Genomic DNA, 15512 nt, shown 5'->3' on the forward strand with positions numbered 1-15512 from the left:
AAAAGTGCAAAGGCAATGTAGTGAAGGAAGAATAGTCTTTTCAGCAAATGTTGCAAAAACACTTGAATACCCACAAGCAAAAAAAAAAAAAAACTTCCATACATTCATATGTCACTTAAAAATTAACCTAAAATAAGTTCTAGATTTCCATGTAAAATCTGAAACTCTACAATGTCTAGAAGAAAGCATAGGACCAAAATGAGAAAAATGCTGTGACCTTGAGTTAGACAACAAGTTCTTAGAAACAGTGGAAACAGGAAAACTGACTTCTCTGAAGTCTGGCAGGGGAGGACTTGGAACAAGTTAAGTGAAAAATATACAGAGGGAATGAAAACTTTTGCTATCAAGGTGTCAGGCAACTGGGCCCAGTCTCTGCTAAGGGGTTTTGCACTCAACTAGTAGAAGGCAGTTCCTGGGGCTCTTATGGTTTACACCTAAGTGACGAAGTATAGCTTAAATTCCAGAAGAGAATTCAAAGGTCTTCTCCTCCTTTTCCTCCAGATCCTTCAAATTCACTGTGCTCTCAATAGATTCGCCTTCTTTTGACATATACTGAATGCAGTTAAAATGCAGTTTTCAGCAAAAACAGTTCCTCTTTGAATATATGCACAGGTACCTGAAGGATACATATGGGAAACAGCTCCCTGAATTCTAAACCTGCAGGCAGGGAGAAAAAAAAAAAAAAAGAAAAATTAGATTTACTGCCACCTTGTCTTAAAGCTTCAAGTCAGTAATAAATGTGAGCAGGAAAAGGTAAGAGAAGATCCGAATGGGTAAATGGGCAAGACCCTATGTAAGAAAGTTGGAGAGAGATTCAGAAATTCCCCAAGCTTCTTTCCAGCAAGAAGAGGACACTGCATGGAATGCAGCAGTAACTTCAATAGTAGGTTCAATGAAGAATAAGAAACTTACGGACTTCCCTGGTTGTTCAGTGGATAAGAATCTGCCTGCCAATGCAGGGGACAAGGGTTGGATCCCTGGTCTGGAAAGATCCCATATGCCTTGGATCAACTAAGCCCATGTGCCACAATTACTGAAGCCCATCCCCCTAGAACCCATGTCTGGCAACAAGAGAAGCCACTGCAATGAGAAGCCCACACATCACACGGGGGAGCAGCCCATGCTCGCTGCTATTAGGAAAAGCCTACACAAAGCAGCAAAGACCCAGTGCAGTCAAAAATAAAAATAAATAAATAAACAAAACTTAAAAAGAACAACAAACTTACAAGTGGGGTCTCAAAGGAGTACCATCTTCCCAAAGCCACGAGTAGTTGGGTTTCCTCATTGACAGCCCCATCCAGAAGGGGAAACTGGAATGGGCCATCACTTGCTGGATGAATTCCTGTGGGGAGTAACAATTCTGGGTTGATGAATGGGTGGATGTGGACTTTTTAGATTAGATTCACAAAACAAAAGAACCGGAAGAGAACTTTGACATCCTCTCCATGTCTTTACAGCGATGTCTAGTGGAGCCTAGAAATACTTAGTAACCTGTCCATCCAAGGTCACGCACACATCCAGTGGCCACACAAGGCTAGAAATCAGGTACGTATTCTGATTCTTAAGCAAGCGTTCCTCTACTGAGGGTCCAAACCAGATCTACTTACCTGTGACCCAATATTCCAGCCTGACAGACATCCCACACATCCATTAAACACTCACCAGTTCATCTGTGCTATTAATCTTCAGCAAGTGGGCATCCAAAGACAAGCAGTTCTCCTGGCTTTTCTCCCAATTAAAAGGGCCAGAGGAAAATTGGTAACAGTTTTCTTCATGCCAGAGCCAGTCTTGGGGACAAGGACCTAGGAAATATAGTATATCTAATCAGTGAGTTATGCCTGAGAAAAAATATTAATATTTCTATAATTCTTAACTCAGTTCACCTCTCATGACTCCCACATGCATACCATCTCTTCTTAATCAGAATTATACCCAGACTCTGCACATCCCTAAATAGCCTAGAGTCTTTATTTCTCCTTTTTTTTTTTTTTCTTGGAGAAAAAGAAATGCATTCTGATTTTAAAAAACTAAATTAAAAAGCGAGGCTATTAAAAAGCAAGGCTTCAGCTGGGATGTAATATTAGAAACTGATCTACTTTTTAAAAATTATGTTTGGAACTATGGAAATGAGTTAGGGGATGAGTATTTAATAGCTATTCTGTTACTAAAAGATGTGCTTATATATTTTAAAGCTTCAGCTCTTTGAATAACAAATTTAGGCTTAGATCCTATAACTCTTACTTCTGGATAGGTAGCCCTATGCGGCTTTTGAGTACTTGAGTAGTGGCTCATCTGCATTGAGATTTGAAGTATGTATAAAATACACCTAATTTTGAAAACTTAGTATGAAAAAAGAATGTAAAATATCACATAAATAATATTTATACTGATTAGTGTTGCAATAACATTTCAAGTGTATTGGATGAAATAAAATACGTCACTAAAATTAATTTCATCTCTTTCTTTTTCATTTTTCATGTGGCTTCTATTGGGGTAGCCAAAAAGTTTGTTCAAGTTTTTTCTGTAATATTTTATAGAATAATAGAAGCTTTAATGTCGCATGTGTGGTGTACCCTGTATTTTCTTTTGGACAGAGCTGCTTTAGGGAGAATAGTATATGGAAGCAAAGTGGGCATCTCCATTTCAAAAAGATTTCAGTAGGTAGAGAGTTTTCAGCAGCAAAATTCCCAGGAAGTCCAAAAACCTCAGGGCTTAGGAGACAGGCAGAAACATGACAGGGTCTGTGTGTCTGTGTGTATTAGTCACTCAGCCATGTCTGACTGTTTGTGACCCCATGGGCTGTAGTTTGCCAGGCTCCTCTGTCCATCAGATTTCCTAAGCAAGAATACTGGAGTGGGCTGCCATTTCCTTCTCCAGGGAAACTTCCCAACCCAGGGATCGAACCCAGGTCTCCTGCATTGCAAGCAGGCTCTTTACTCTCTGAGCCACCAGGGAAACCTGTCTATGTGTTTACAGATAATTTAAACACTCCCCGATTCCTTCTCCTCCTTTCCCTCTGCCTCTCAGTTCCCCTCACCCTTTCTCCCTCTCACCCTTCCCCTTTCTTCCTTTCCTCATTACCATCATCACCATCTCTTCTGTGTGTTACTAAAACTTGGAACCTCTCTACTAGGGAACAAAGCCCTTTGTTCTACGCTGTAACCAAAAATATAAAACTCAAATCCTTGAGAAAGGCAACATTTCAATTTCACTTTGTGGCATAAAATCATCAGATAATTTTGTAAGAACAGGTTTTATCAGAGAGGACAAAATAGAAGGGCACTGAACTATGAAAGGAGAAAGTGAAGGAAAGAGGACGTACATAACACCAGGCTGAAAGCCAAGAATGTAAGATTCTTCCCAATTTGCATAGTCCTGTATAACTATGCTGAAGGAAAGAGTATATTGGTTTTCTTGAACTAAAAGAAAAGTCTATGTAGGTTTTCCAAGTCATAAAAAAGTGGAAAAGATGAATCTCATAGTGTATTCAAACCACCTGTATTTCTTTAATTATTTTTTATTTAACAAACACAAAAAAACTGCTAGGTGCCAGAAATGGTTGGCAGTAATTTTTATGTATTGGCTCATTTAATCCTCATAACAACAGTATGTATAAGTTCATTCATTTTCTTCGTTTGAAAAACAGAGAAAATGAGAATTTGGACTTAGGCAGTCTAAATCCAGCATCTGTGTGTTTAATCAGTATATCCCACACGTGTGTGCTCAGTCACTTCAGTAGTGTCTGACGCTTTGCGACCCACCAGGTTCCTCTGTCCATGGGATTCTCCAGGCAAGAGTACTGGAGTGGGTTGCCATGCCCTCCTCCAGGGGATCTTCCCAACCCAGGGATCTTCCCAACCCAGGGATCGAGGGCTTCCCTGGTGGCTCAGAGGTTAAAGCGTCTGCCTGCAATGCGGGAGACCCGAGTTTGATCCCGGGGTTGGGAAGATCCCCTGGAGAAGGAAATGGCAACCCACTCCAGTATTCTTGCCTGGAGAATCCCATGGACGGAGGAGCCTGGTGGGCTACAGTCCATGGGGTCACAAAGAGTCGGACACGACTGAGCGACTTCACTATCACTTATCACTACCAACCCAGGGATCAAACTGCGGCTCCAGCTACTCCTGCATTGCAGGTGGATTATTTACACAGTGAACCACCTGGGAAGCCCCCATTATATCACATTACTTCTCAAGCTCCTGAGTTTGAATATATTGAGGAAATACTTCTTGGTGCCCATCAAGACATGTTGATACAGTGTTTCTAGGTAAATCTGGAACTTGCCACTTTTAACAAGCTACGTGGGTAACAATTATGTACACTAAAGGCTGAGAACCACCACTAATTCCAGTGCTAAAATATCTGTTACTTAGAAGGCACTGCGTCTTTCTAGCTGGCTGACCTCAAGCAAACTACATATGAGAATTTCTCAGCATCTCGCCTTCTTCATACTTTTATGGAGAATCACAGACTTGTCAGTAAGAAAGATAAAACTTATCTCAAACTTGAGAAAACTGGCATATTTTTCTGCATAGTATTTTACTGTTGCTTTTGAGAATCTTCTCAACGCTGCTGGATGAAAGGCATGTCTGCCAGCAGAAGACATATCATCTAGTATTTTTGATTAGTTGTCTAAACTTGGCACCTCTGGAAGATGATTCTGAACAGCCCTGACATAGTTTTAATCCCATACAACTGATAAAAACAAGACTAGTTTATGGCCCCACCTGTGGAATAAACCGTTTTTGGTATGTAGCTATGTCTGCTTATATAAACATCCCTGTCCTTGATATATTAGGTTCCTTCCTTTAAGCCTTGAGATGGTTTTATTTCCTCAGCTGTTCTTTCCTTAAAGAGATTCAATATACAATTGACACTTGCTTAAAAAAATCAGCTTGTCTAAAAATTTCTGCTTATTTTGGAAATTTAAATAACCCTGTACATACTGAGGGCCTCCCAGGTAGCACAGTGGTAAAGAATCCGCCTGCAAATGTGGGTTTAATTCCTGGGTTGGGAAGATCTCCTGGAGTAGGAAATGACTACCCACTCCAGTGTTCTTGCCTGGAGAAATCCATGGACAGAGGACCCGGGTGGGTTACAGCCTATGGGGGGTTGCAAAGAGTCAGGCATGACTGAGCACATACATACTGAAGATATTTGTAAACTGCAAAAGTTTATATGAACCTACTTATCATTAAACTTACCTGGCTTTCAACTTTTTGATCTAGAAAATAAATGCATGGGTATCTGTAAACTGTTACTATGTAACCTTTAGTCAACAAAATTACATGGTTGAGACCATGAGCTATACAAGCAAGAAGCTGTTTATTAGTGGCAGTTAGGTGCTAATGTCAAGAATAAGATTCTCAGGCACCCCACCAAGAAAGCAAGGTACTACTGAAAGTGACTCCATTTCGCACTTTCTAATGCTCCCCATGACTAAAAGCACATGACTAAAAGCACATGATTTAATTACACATTGTTGAAAAACTAAATAATACGTACAGATCACTTCTGTAATATTATCAGAGTTCACTTTATCCTCTGCTTATTACAGATGCTGCTATTTCTACCTGCCTCCTTGATTCTGAGTTCACTTCATTGACTGAGATCAACTCAGTTCTTCTCATATGCACTGACTTCCTGGGTCCCTCACATTTTTGTCTGATTTGAAGTATCTACTTAACACTTTCAAGCCAGCTCACCTCTATTGATTCAACTTATGTTGATGTAGTTGTATACTTTAAGAAACAGTCCCGTAGAATAAAGCTAATGAAGAGGTGGGAGTTCCCAGGCCAAAGGAGACCACTTGGGAAAAGAAATCAGTGATTACGATACATTGGAATGGAAAGAGATGAGAATCTGTACCAAGAAGTGGGAGGATCCTGCCAGAAAATCTCAAAACTAAAATCTTAAAAAGAAAGAGAAGGCTCTTGTGAGGAAGGAAAGCTTAAATCCACCAGAAAATGTGGTTGACTGAATCAGATAATCTCAAGAATTTGACATGTGATAGAGTGAGGATGACATCGGATAGGGGCTTCCCTGGTGGCTCAGAGGGTAAAGCGTCTGCTTGCAATGCAGGAGGCCTGAGTTTGATTCCTGGGTCTGGAAGACCCCCTGGAGAAGGAAATGGCAACCCACTCCAGTTCTCTTGCCTGGAAAATTCCATGGACGGAGGAGCCTAGTGGGCTACAGTCCATGAGATCACAAAAAGTCGGACACGACTGAGCAACTTCACTTTCCAGAGCAAGGATGACAAAAATAGAGGACCTATAATGTAGAACCTGATGAATGAAAAATGATACATACATCCATACACCAATATTGTCTTTGGGACATTGCAAAAGAAAGGTTAAGATTCACAGATAAGCTTTTATTGTTTCTCTTGATCCCCTCTCTCCTTCATACCTGAATAGTTTGCTGCTTCTTTCAGAACTTCTTGAAGATTCAGATTCTGGCGATGAAGTTCCATTAGTTTCTTGGATTTCTCATCCAGCTTGTGGGCAAGGGTTTCTATCATTTCTTTGAGTTCCTTCTGTGACTCCTGGGAAGATTTTTCTGACTGGCGCTGGGCTAAAATCTGTCCCTCCAGGATATCTTCCTGGTGAGTAAGGTTTGCTTGCTGTTGCTTTAGGAGCTCAGACACCTGGGATACTAAATTAGAACTAAATTGAGATTCCAATTCCAATTCCCAATAAAAAAAATTCCTCCACTGGATTTTGAGGAAATCAAAGAACAGAATCAAACCATCTGTTTTGACAACAAAGCCACCCAACTTTACTCAGATTATGGATTTGGAAGTTATTTGATATTTCTGAGATATATATATAATGTTGGAAACTGTCTCAGATACTTATGATTAAAAAACAAACAAACAGGATTTTACTTGTTACTGAGAGTTACACACAAGTTAAAAGAAATCACAGGTTAAATCATTTATCAATGGCATAAGTAAAATGTAGGTAATCTAAAATAGGCAGACACAAATCATACTCAGTGATTATTAGTAGGACTTGTCATTAATGATTTACTCTACTGTGTCTTAATTCTGTGTCTTAATTGCCCTTTCTCCACCCGTCCACACTTCCTGATTTTACATAAAAACTGTGACATTCACCCTGTTTTTGAGAAACTCTCCCATGGGATTATTTTAAGCTGCTTTCGCAAGAATATGAAAACAATTTTTCAATTTTAGCCTGTTTTTTTTTTTTTTTTTTTTTTAGGAAGGGTGGAGATGAAAGGAAGGTTGTGAAATCAAGCAGGCTACAAATGTTAAGGGTCCAATGTCTCAGTTCTATAAGTTTGATGGTTCAGTACAAAGTAGACCCTTTGGCTTGAAAACCATACTTGACCCTGTTAAAAAGTGGTCAGAATCTCAGAGGAAGACTCTTCCAATGACCACCACTGAGTCAAGGGCTCTTCTCCCACATCGTTAGGAAAGGATTTACAGGTTCAAACTGTTCATAGATTGAAAAAATAAGTGGTTTGTGACCTTAAACACCAATTGAGGAACAAATTAGCACTTCAAAGGCCTTCGTAACTTAGATTCTAGAGAGCCAAAATAGCTCAAAACTATAACCTAAATACATAGATGGGTTAGATGTATGATCATCACCGTTTTTTCCCCTTCTTGGTCACTTTCACCCCTTCATTTCTTTTCCTTTTGACATCCCCTCTTTCCTAAATGGCCATATTGTAAATCCGAAGACTGTCCTATTTTAAATATTCTATTTATGAAGACTGTGTTTCTGAGTTAACTTAAAACTGGTATTTAATCATTTGTATTAAAACTCAGTGTGAACTAAATGAAGTGTCTTTTTATGGGTCCCTTTGGTGATCTTATGGGTTAGTAACTTCAAATTATTTCCTTCCTCATTATTCTGGGGTTTAAATGGACTCTAATTATGAAGTTCTGGAAACAAAATCAAACAAAAACCTAATATCTGTAATCTTCATCCCACGCCTCAATCTATTTGAGGAAAGAAGACAACGAACTCATTCATCTTCCCATTCACTCCTAAAAATGGTCTGCCTTAAATGTATCTAAATCAAGGCGGTTTATAGTTACTATGAAACCAACTAATAAACGGTGTTTAAAAGCCCTCATTTTTTTTTTTTTTTTTTGGTCCCTTCTTTCCCTGCTTCAGCACTTACGTTGCTGTATCAACAATATCACGGTCACCAGTAGTCCCAGACAAAGGACCCCTAGAGTCACAACAGCGGGGTACCACTTCCAAGAGGAAGCAAAACGAAGACCTAGAGTGACAAAGGAGAGATTCACAAAGACAAAAATGATGGAGGTAAGTGGTCAAACAATTCTTTGGATCCAGCCTGTACCTGGCACTTCGCACTACTTACTTCTAGTCTTTCCAATGACTGCAAATAATTCACTATCCACATTTACAGGCAAAAAATATGGGCAATTAAAAACTTTAAGTAATTTACCCATGGTCACACAACTGATGAAATTTAGGAGCTGGGATTCTATCAGATATTTGACTCCAAGAATCTGATTCTAGTTAAGTTCAATTTTCTTTTTCTTTTTTCTTTTTGGCCTTGCCACTCTAAATTTCCCTGCCCAGGGACCAAAGTCATGCCCATGATATTGGAAGCATGGAATCCTAACCACTGGATCACCTGGGAATTCTCCAAGTATCTGATTCTAAAGCATATACTTTGTCTAGTCTCTCCACAATACCTTAAGAAACTCTCAGTCCAGCTTGGTTGGATTTACTTCCTCCACAAGGCAGAGAGCCTGATGTTTTCAGTATAGACCATGTGTATGCGTGCATATGTGTGCACACACACCCACACCCCACACACACATACACACAGATATAAGTAACATATAACAAATGAATATTAGACATCAAGCAAGTAAAGTCTTTAGTCAGCTAACCAACTGAAAAAGTCTCAAAAAACTAACATATAATTTTATGCTATTTAGTTTTTATTTCATTAAAAATAAATACATCTTGGACCTGGGGTTATTGACTAAAGAAAAAATATAAACTAAATCTCTATATTCATTCGATTCATATTACTATCACGTCCTACACTCACACCAGCTATACCACTCTTGTTATGAGAAAAAAATTCCCCATTATTATAAAAGCAAACCATGTAGCTCACAAGTGTATGAATATCTTATTATGAAGTCTATCACCAAAAAAGCACAGATACTACCGTTCAGAAGGAAAACATTTCAAATAAAGGATTTAGATTCCTCACCTTGTAAGATAAACAAATAAAGGACTGAAAACGTTAACCCTCTATATGCAAATAAGGAAACTGACAACTCAGTGAGTTGCCTAAGATCACACAGATGTTAAGATCCAAACAGAGATCCTTAATCCAATTTCGAGTAGCTACATGGCTTGGACCATCACATCACAAAAGCTCCAGTGTGAATGTATAATGATTCAAATCAATCAATGATCAAATATTACTACTTTCACTGAGTTCTCAAGTGTCAAAAGCACTCTACAGATGAGCCAAACAAAATAGAAGTTTTGACAGGAAGGAATATGGTTCATTCACTGATTCAAGAGTGATTAAGCTCCTAGAATATGTCTGGCAAGTTGGCAGAAAGGAAGTTGAAGATAATTATGTGTCTTGCAAGTAATTGCCCAATCCTAGCATTAGGAGAAAATATCTGGGTAAATCTTTCAATCGACATTTCCCTCTGGTCAATATTCCTCCCATATTATAGCTCAGTCTTAACTCTACCACTTAATAGCCACATAAAACTGGGTAATTTAGTTAATCCTCCTGATTACTAGTTAGTCCTCTGTAAAAGGGAGATGATAGTAGTCCCAACCTCAAGGTGTAAAGCTTTAATGCATATAAAGTGAATATCATAGAAACTAGCCTATAGCAAATGATCAATAAGAGTTGGTTATCATCACCTTCTACTACATCATCATTCATACAAAGTTAGCTTATCATCATCTTCTTTAATCATCATATCTGACTCGTTTTCCTTTTAAGTAAATGTTATTAACTCTAATATATTTCCACACTCAGGCATTGTAGTTTTCTACTCCTATATTCAGTTAGTTTACATGTCTAAATTAACTCTGTCCTTGTCTTCATTTACCCAGCCCTAGTACCTTTTGCTGTCTCACCATTTGGCTTCTGATCAAGTTGATCTTTCATGCTGTTGTGGTCATCAACAGTCATTTTCAAATGTATTCCAAGAATGAGAGAGTGAAGCTGTTGAGGACTTCTATGAAGTGAAAGTTTGTGAGTTCCTGCTGGAGTGTTTAAATAGCTACTGATATCTGGTGGAATGACTCAATCATTGGTAGGAGGAAGGAGAGGCTTTGCTTCATATTGGGAAGTTGGCTGACGCAAATTCTTGAGATATGTCTATTGCAGGAGGGGAAAGTGGTGAATCTGATAGTGTTTCAGGATATTTCACCAAGTAATTTATGAAAGGGAAAATTATATTTTCCATGAGCATTAGAGGAGTAGATTTTTACCCATGCTTCAGATAAGAAAACTGAAATTTAAAAGGGTAAGTCCCAAAAAATTTGTGGAAGAGTGTGCATTTATACAAGATTTTTATTCCAATATCCATGAATGTTTATTTCACTATACCAGACTATCTCTACACTAGGGTCTTTCATAAGTCTCACATTTTCCTTTTTAATTTTGATAATTTTTTTTGTCAGCAATAGGCTTAGGAATTTGGCAGTTAATCACATATGACTCATCTCTCTAGCCATGACAACCTTGGTAATTTTAGAACTTAGTTAGGAATACTATTTCATACAGTGGCAGTATAGAGAAATATGCAGCAGATGGAGCTAGTTTGTGTTTTTTTTCCTTTACTATTACCTTGGTCTATAACCTAGGGGAATGTCTTTAACTATAAATTGGGACACTACAATGTCTACTTGATAATGTAGATAAAGTTGCTGTAGGGATCCAAATTAGATACTGAGTGAAAGTGCTTTGTACTTCAAACACAGTAAAAACTCAATAAATGATAGTTATTATTATTAGCAATAGTAACACTCAGTTCAGTTCAGTTGCTCAGTCATGTCTGACTCTTTGCGACCCCATGAACCGCAGCACACCAGACCTCCCTGTCCATCACTAAGTCCTGGAGTCCACCCAAACCCATGTCTATTGAGTCAGTGATGCCATCCAACTATCTCATCCTCTATTGTCCCCTTCTCCTGCCTTCAATCTTTCCCAGCATCAGGGTCTTTTCAAATAAGCCAGCTCTTCGCATCAGGTAGCCAAAGTATTGGAGTTTCAGCTTCAACATCAGTTCTTCCAATGAACACTTAGGACTGATCTCCTTTAAGATGGACTGGTTGGACCTCCTTGCAGTCCAAGGGACTCTCAAGAGTCTTCTCCAACACTTTTGATGATGTTCAAAAGCATCAATTCTTCGGCACTCAGCTTTCCTTATAGTCCAACTCTCACATTCATGCATGACCACTGGAAAAACCATAGCCTTGACTAGACGGACCTTTTGTTGACAAAGTAATGTCTCTGCTTTTTAATATGCTAAGTTGGTCATAGCCTTCCTTCCAAGGAGTAAGCGTCTTTCAAGTTCATGGCTGCAGTCACCATCTGCAGTGATTTGGGAGTAAAAAAAAAATAAAGTCAGCCACTGTTTCCACTGTTTCCCCATCTATTTGCCTTGAAGTGATGGGACCAGATGCCATGATCTTAGTTTTCTGAATGTTGAGCTTTAAGCCAACTTTTTCACTCTCTGCTTTCACTTTCATCAAGAGGCTCTTTAGTTCTTCTTCACTTTCTGCCATAAGGGTGGTGTCATCTGCACATCTGAGGTTATTGATATTTCTCCAGGCAATCTGGATTCCAGCTTGTGCTTCCTCCAGCCCAGCGTTTCTCATGATGTGCTCTGCATATAAGTTAAATAAGCAGGGTGACAATATACAGCCTTGATGTACTCCTTTACCTATTTGGAACCAGTCTGTTGTTCCATGTCCAGTTCTAACTGTTGCTTTCTGACCTGTGTGCAGGTTTACACTCAACACAGTTGAATTTTTCATCAAAGAATACATTTTATATGTGTTTGCCTTAAGTCGCAATGATTTCTATGGGATCTCAACAAAGATACTATATGTGCTACTGCTGCTGCTAAGTCACTTCAGTCGTGTCCAACCCTGTGCGACCCCATAGACAGCAGCGCACAAGACTCCTCTGTCCCTGGGATTCTCCAGGAACGAATGCATTCTCCAGTGCATGAGAGTGAAAAGTGAAAGTGAAGTTGCTCAGTTGTGCGCAACTCTTCGCGACCCCATGGACTGTAGCCTACCAGGCTCCTCTGTCCATGGGATTTTCCAGGCAAGAGTACTAGAGTGGGTTGCCATTTATTCAGGTGATAAAATTCTCACCTATCCCCCCTCCACCCCTGAAAACTTCCTAACCAGAAATGTCTCCTTGCAGCTATCCATGCTTTAAAAAAAAAAAAAAAAAAAAAAAAAAAAACCTTATCTATGAGAAATATTTCTTTAATTATTTATGGGCAAAAGTGGTGGGATAGCTGATATATGCTTTAAATGACACCAGAAAAAAAAATATATAAATAAAGAAGGGACTAAATAGCAGGGCTTCCCTGGTGGTCCAGTGGCTAAGACTCCATGCTCCTAAGGCAGGGGCCCTGGGTTCAATCCCTGGTCAGGGAACTAGATCCCACATGCTGCAACTAAGAGTTCTCATGCTGCAACTAAGACTTGGTGTAGCCAAATAAACAAATATTTTTTTAAAAAGAAGGGACTACATAAAAGAAGATTGGAGAAAAGTAAAAAAGTAAACAAAATATCTAGGAAACCATTAGGAAAACTCACCAATATGATAGTTTAATTAGGATTTCATTTCTGTCCCTAAATTTCTTGCCCTCCCTTTTTCTGTACAGGGTACCTGAGACCAAATTGAAAATAGTTTGTCTACCACTTAAAGCACTACTCTGTGAGACAGTTCACAAAGGAACCCTCAGCATGTAACCAATTTGTCCTCCTCCAATCAGCTTGTAACAAATCAGTGTTACTTTCCTTTTAACTAAAGACCCATTTCACCTCCTTTGACTGTGAATGCCCGGGAAGCAAGATTAAATACATTACTGCATTTGCCCCAGTGATTGTTCACATAAATAGAATCTCAGAAAATTATTTTAATGATGATTAATAAATACTGAAATGACACCACAATGAAGTGGAAACCTTTTCACTTCTCACAGTGACAGCTATTTTGGAGGCCATCAATATTCTAGTGGATTAAAATGAGCCATTATGGGCTTCCCCCATGGTTCAGCAGTAAAGAATCTGCCTGTAATGCAGGAGACAAAGGAGATATGGGTTCGATCCCTGGGCTGGGAAGATCCCCTGGAGGAGGAAATGGCAACCCACTCCAGTATTCTTGCTGGGAATATCCCATGGACAGAGGAACCCAGCAAGCTACCATCCATAGGGTCCCTAAGAGTCAGACACGACTGAGCACACATACAGTAGAAGATGAGACATATAGGTAACTTTGTTGAGGAAAGGGACATGGCACATGTTTCTTATGAGCATATCACATCCCCCTAGCCTTTACAGGTTGTGCTGGGAAGAAGTGTATCAGAAGGATGCATGTGAGTACATAGTTAAAATACCCAAAGATACACACACGACCAGAAAGAACTACAGAAGACCTAAGATTGAGTTAGATCTCTCACAGTTCTCAAAGTCACCTCCACACTTCACTTATGAGACCCAGAAAAGCATAATCATCCATTGTCCTTTGGGTCAACACTCACAGAAATCTCCCTAAGCAGTCTGGGACTTGGTGCCGAGCTCTACACATTCTGTACTTACTTCAAAAACAATTCCTTTTTCCTTTTAATAAATCCTCTCAACTTAACATTTAGAGGTTGGATTGTCATCATCAATTTCTTTTTCCACCTTCATTTTATATACTCTAACATGCACTGTCAGTTCAGTTCAGTTCAGTTGCTCAGTCATGTCCGACTCTTTGTGATCCCATGAACTGCAGCATGCCGGGCCTTCCTGTCCATCGCCAACTCCTGGAGTTTACTCAAACTCATGTCCACTGAGTCGGTGACGCCATCCAACCATCTCATCCTCTGTCATCCCCTTCTCCTCCTGCCTTCAGTCTTTCCCAGCATCAGGGTCTTCTCCAGTGAGTCAGTTCTTCACATCAGGTGGCCAAAGTATTGGAGTTTCAACTTCAACATCCATCCTTCCAATGAATATTCAGGACTGATCTCCTTCAGGATGGACTGGTTGGATCTCCTTGCAGTCCAAGGGACTCTCAAGAGTCTTCTCCAACACCGAAGTTAAGAAGCATCAATTCTTCGGCACTCAGCTTTCTTTATAGGCCAACTCTGACATCCATACATGACTACTGGAAAAACCATAGCTTTGACTACATGGACTTTTGTTGGCAAAGTAATGTCTCTGCTTTCAATATGCTGTCTAGGTTAGTCTTAACTTTTCTTCCAAGGAGCAAGCATCTTTTAGTTTCATGGCTGCACTCACCATCTGCAATGATTTTGGAGCCCCCCAAAATATAGTGTCAGTGTTTCCCCATCTATTTGCCATGAAGTGATGGGACCAGATGCCATGATCTTAGTTTTCTAAATGCTAAAGTTTTAAGCCAACTTTTGACTCTCCTCTTTCACTTTCATCAAGAGACTCTTTAGTTCTTCTTCACTTTCTGCCATAAAGGTGGTGTCATCTGCCTATCTGAGGTTATTGATATTTCTCCTGGCAATCTTGATTCCAGATTGTGCTTCATCTAGTCCAGCGTGTCTCATGATGTACTCTGCATATAAGTTAAAATAAGCAGGATGACGTACACCCTTCCCAATTTGGAACCAGTCTGTTGTTCCATGTCCAGTTCTAACATGCACTGTGTTGATTTTCAATCCCATTACTGTTATTCCAACTCTCCACTTAAACTATAAACTCTTGAAAAGTAAGGATTGATTGCCTTCTGTTAAGGAAACCTCATTCTTTTCTACACCAGGCATACCATGTAAATTGTGTTATATTCTACAAACAGTTAACAGTTAGCACATGAGGTTCTTAACTATGAAGACATCACCAGCATGAACTAGATTTTTAAACTACAAAGACATTTATGGAATATCTATCTCAATTCTATTATTTTGATAAAGTAGAACTAAAGCTGTCCCCCCACCCTGCAACCTTATTAAGTGGTTTACTGACTATCTCTTTTCTGTCTGATGCTACACAAAAATTCAGTTCACTGTTCTTCCATTTGTATCAAATCATAAAAGACATAGGTGGTTTCTTCTGAGTGGTATTATACATGCAGTATGCTGCTGCTGCTAAGTCGCTTCAGTCGTGTCTGACTCTGTGCGACCCCAGAGATGGCAGCCCACCAGGCTCCTCCATCCCTGCAATTCTCCAGGCAAGAACACTGGCATGGGTCTCCATTTCCTTCTCCAATGCATGAAAGTGAAAAGTGAAAGTGAAGTCGTTCAGTCACGTCCGACTCTTAGC

General features: G+C 39.5%; 2 protein-coding genes across 3 annotated transcripts in view; one reads left to right on the plus strand and one right to left on the minus strand.

Moving 5' to 3' along the window:
• On the minus strand, positions 1 to 10225 carry OLR1 (oxidized low density lipoprotein receptor 1). Of its 2 annotated transcripts, none has more exons than XM_043882444.1 (6): positions 10128 to 10225; positions 8155 to 8256; positions 6409 to 6654; positions 1663 to 1802; positions 1227 to 1342; positions 1 to 657 (listed from the first exon to the last, which is right to left on the minus strand). In XM_043882444.1, the coding sequence occupies exons 1-6, from the start codon at positions 10180 to 10182 to the stop codon at positions 513 to 515; spliced, it is 804 nt and encodes a 267-aa protein (XP_043738379.1). In that variant the 5' UTR covers positions 10183 to 10225; the 3' UTR covers positions 1 to 512. The 2 variants fall into 2 exon arrangements, with proteins under 2 accessions (XP_043738379.1, XP_043738378.1); XM_043882443.1 differs by having other exon boundaries at positions 10113 to 10220.
• Positions 8194 to 15512, plus strand: part of TMEM52B (transmembrane protein 52B) — a 23037-nt gene continuing 15718 nt past the window's right edge. Inside the window, exon 1 of the mRNA XM_043882446.1 lies at positions 8194 to 8300. The gene's annotated coding sequence lies outside the window, so the exon portion shown is untranslated. The remainder of the gene's footprint in view (positions 8301 to 15512) is intronic.

Source organism: Cervus elaphus, chromosome 22, assembly GCF_910594005.1.
Source record: "Cervus elaphus chromosome 22, mCerEla1.1, whole genome shotgun sequence".
Lineage (NCBI taxonomy): Eukaryota > Metazoa > Chordata > Mammalia > Artiodactyla > Cervidae > Cervus > Cervus elaphus.